The sequence below is a fragment of the Aphanomyces astaci genome (assembly GCF_000520075.1).
Source record: "Aphanomyces astaci strain APO3 unplaced genomic scaffold supercont1.357, whole genome shotgun sequence".
Lineage (NCBI taxonomy): Eukaryota > Oomycota > Saprolegniomycetes > Saprolegniales > Verrucalvaceae > Aphanomyces > Aphanomyces astaci.
Window position 1 is genome coordinate 4,803 of NW_009798620.1, and position 3,094 is coordinate 7,896.

Sequence of the window (3,094 nt, forward strand, 5' to 3'; positions counted from 1 at the left end):
GTTGCAGCATGTCCAGTAGGAAGCCATGAGGACCAGTTCGTCATCTTCGACGCCCATTGGTACGGGTTATTGGACAACAATCGACGACGTTTGGACGTCGGAGTTGTGGATAACTTCCGTGGTGGAGGCGGAGTATGACAAAGTTGATGCTTCCCGAAGGGGCAATTGGAGTATTGTCTAGCACTTCTAGTACGACGTGTACTTGCCAAACTGCGTACACCGAACCACAAACTATAGCCTCCCCAGGTATGGGTAGAGGTGTGGTGGTCATCGCCCCCCCAAACGGTGAAGGCGCAGATGTGGCAGCCTCCCCAAATGAAGGTCGAGGTATCGTCCATTTACCCACCCCCAGGGGTGAAGGCACACATGAGCACAAGGTTTGTGCCTCAATGTTGAGTAGCTTGAACCCTCGAGACGTCTCGGGTGAGCCACTGTACGTGCACAACATGCCTCGGAGGCAGCTTGTTCACACGCATGGATGTGCTTACAAGGGTGTAAGGCATGCACCCAAGACACTTAGTCGCCGTAGTCTACATGGCATTGATGCCACAGACGATGCGGCGTGTCCCCCACTAATTGTGGTAGTCGCAGGGTGTTCATTAGGAGCACTGCGCAAAATATTTCTTCACCCGCAATAACCGTGGTAAATACCATGCAGTAACTTTGTGCGAGAAATGATGGTGATCGAGGAGAGCTTCCACTCGGTTGGAGTGATGGAGATGACATCTATCCATGTGTAGGACACGTCCAACAAATTATCTGGGATGTGATAACCATCCTTCAGATAAATCATGTTCGGTCGCCGTATGTGCCAGCGACATCGAGTCGAACTGATCCATGCCAAACAACTGTGTTGGTGGGTATCGGCTGCACCAGCAATATTACGGACTAATGTCCAATAATAATATCGAAAGTACGATGTGTACTTGATTTGTCGGTTGACTTCTAAAAGTCCCGAAAAATGCAACACGTGAATGTTGTTCATCGATAACCTGTCGAGGCATAAATTCCGACAGGTGTGCGTGAAGACATCAATAAATAGTCTGGTCACGTGGACACGTGTGTTCTGAGACACGAACGTACAGGTCGAGGCGCGAAATTCGCTGCTACTCGGTGGGGTGCAGCATTAGTCAGTGGACGGAGCGCGTCGACTGCGGTAGTTGCAGTAAATCACGCACAACAGTCACGGCAGCCGCCGTGGTACTTGGCTTGATAATCCACGCGGGCAAATTGTCGCGAATTATATAGTGTAGTACCTGGGTAGTATTGTGGCACGGAGTCATTAACGTCTTCGCGAACGTAATCGCCGCGATAATCTACGTGAAATATATCGCAAAATATATCATGATAATACCTTAAAGAGGTAATCAGTGCGTTCGTGGACGTTGTCGACGCGAGTCTTCGCGGACATAGTGCACTCGTAGTCCCAATGTAGTTGTCGACGGGGTCATATTTTTCGCGGACATTTTTCGTCGCGGTCACTTCGTGATCGTTGTCACAGTAGCCTTCACGGAATATTCGTCGCGGTGTTCTTTTCGGTAAACACAGTCGCCTTTCACGCGGTCTACTTCGTGATCGTTGCCACGGTAGTCGTCGCGGAAACCTCACGGTAGTCGTCGCGGAAACCTCACTGTAGTCGTCGCAGAAACCTCACGGTAGTCGTCGCGGAAACCTAACGATAGTCATCATGGGTAACTCTGTCTCGGTCATCACGATGGTATTCTTCACCGTGACCCGCCAGAGGAAGCAGTAGTAAGGCTCATAACCAGTGGAGAGGGCAGAAAGCCAGCAGCAGACATGTGTGTGGATGGAGGAAGAACTGAAAGTATATTAGTTCTGACAGTACATTTACAATTTTATTCACACATAACCGTTCTCTCAAACGCCAGACACATCGCATGATAAACTAGTTTCCGCACCAGAACGCTCCCAAGCTTGCGTACGATTCACAGATCGTTTTGGTGTACGCAGGGGGGAAGCAGTAGTTCAGCGTAGGGTAGAAGCACGTAGAGCAACCATTGCACTTGGATGGCGAGGCAGTCGTAGGGGCGACAGTAGGAACTACCGTAGGAACTTTGGCAGTGGTGATAGGAGCCGCGGTAGGGTTCGTGGTAATCGGGGCCGCAGTAGGGGTCTTGCTGGTAACAGGGGAGACAGTGGGGGCGGCAGAAGGCTTGGTGGTGATAGGGACAGCGGTGGGGGACGTGGTGATGAAGGGTTCAATAAAGTCGCGGGCGATGGAGATGCGACTATACACGCCAGGCTTGTCCTGCTGGGCACAGCCGATGCCCCAGCTGACCACACCCACCAACTTGACAGACCCGTTCGATTCGACCGTCAATGGTCCACCAGAGTCGCCTTGGCACGAATCTTCGCCCAACTTGCCGCCCGCACACAGCATGGCTTCGTTCACGGTGAATCCGGTCAACAGCTTTGCGCATTGGTCGTTGCTGATGGAATTCACGCCGACTTCCAGCAGCACTTCGGAAGAAGCTCCGCCCGAAGACGTACGGCCCCACCCGCGCACAATCGAAGGGGTGCCAGGCGCCACCGTGTCAAACGAGACCTGGACCGGAGGGAACTTGGACGGTTGTTCCAAGATCAAGATGGCAAAGTCGTAGCTCGTGGTCCCGGCGTTGTACTTGGGGTGTTTGATGGCTTGCTTGACTTTGATGCGTTCGCCGTCTTTTGTGCCGGACTTGTAATGCGATCCGATCGATACAAAGGTGCGACCTCCTCCGATGCAGTGGGCGGCGGTCAAGACGACGTTGGGGGCGATCAAACTGGATCCACACGAAGCAGCCCCCGTTTCGGTGCTGCGGAATCCGGTCACGTACAAGTGCTGGCCAACCGCAGCTTCCGTGCCGCCGACAATTTCTTGTTGGGCGACGACGGTGGTGGAGGCAGCGAAGAGAGTAGACAAGGCAAACAGAACGTTCATGGCAAGTGGCAAATTCAAAAATGAAGTCTGAACTAAAGATCAAAGCAGCCCGAACTCAGACAGTCATCGGTCAGGATTGTGAATGAGTCGATGATGGGTCATCTGAGTTGACTGTATATCAAACCCGGCCACCCATATACCGTGACTGAGGTG

At 52.5% G+C, this 3,094-nt stretch overlaps 3 protein-coding genes across 3 annotated transcripts in view; 1 reads left to right on the forward strand and 2 right to left on the reverse strand.

Moving 5' to 3' along the window:
- Positions 1–1,130: 1,130 nt before the first annotated feature.
- On the reverse strand, positions 1,131–1,411 carry H257_19112 (hypothetical protein; the record flags this gene model as incomplete). Its single annotated transcript, XM_009848259.1, has 2 exons — positions 1,131–1,316; positions 1,355–1,411. 2 exons carry the CDS (start codon positions 1,409–1,411, stop codon positions 1,131–1,133), a joined length of 243 nt encoding a protein of 80 aa, XP_009846561.1.
- Positions 1,412–1,906: 495 nt separating this feature from the next.
- Positions 1,907–2,941, reverse strand: H257_19113 (hypothetical protein; the record flags this gene model as incomplete). Its single annotated transcript, XM_009848260.1, has 1 exon — positions 1,907–2,941. The coding sequence occupies one exon, from the start codon at positions 2,939–2,941 to the stop codon at positions 1,907–1,909; it is 1,035 nt and encodes a 344-aa protein (XP_009846562.1).
- Positions 2,942–2,961: 20 nt separating this feature from the next.
- H257_19114 (hypothetical protein) overlaps positions 2,962–3,094 on the forward strand; it is a gene marked incomplete at both ends in the record, with an annotated part of 919 nt that continues 786 nt past the window's right edge. Inside the window, one exon of the mRNA XM_009848261.1 lies at positions 2,962–3,003. Coding sequence (XP_009846563.1) covers positions 2,962–3,003 — 42 coding nt within the window. The remainder of the gene's footprint in view (positions 3,004–3,094) is intronic.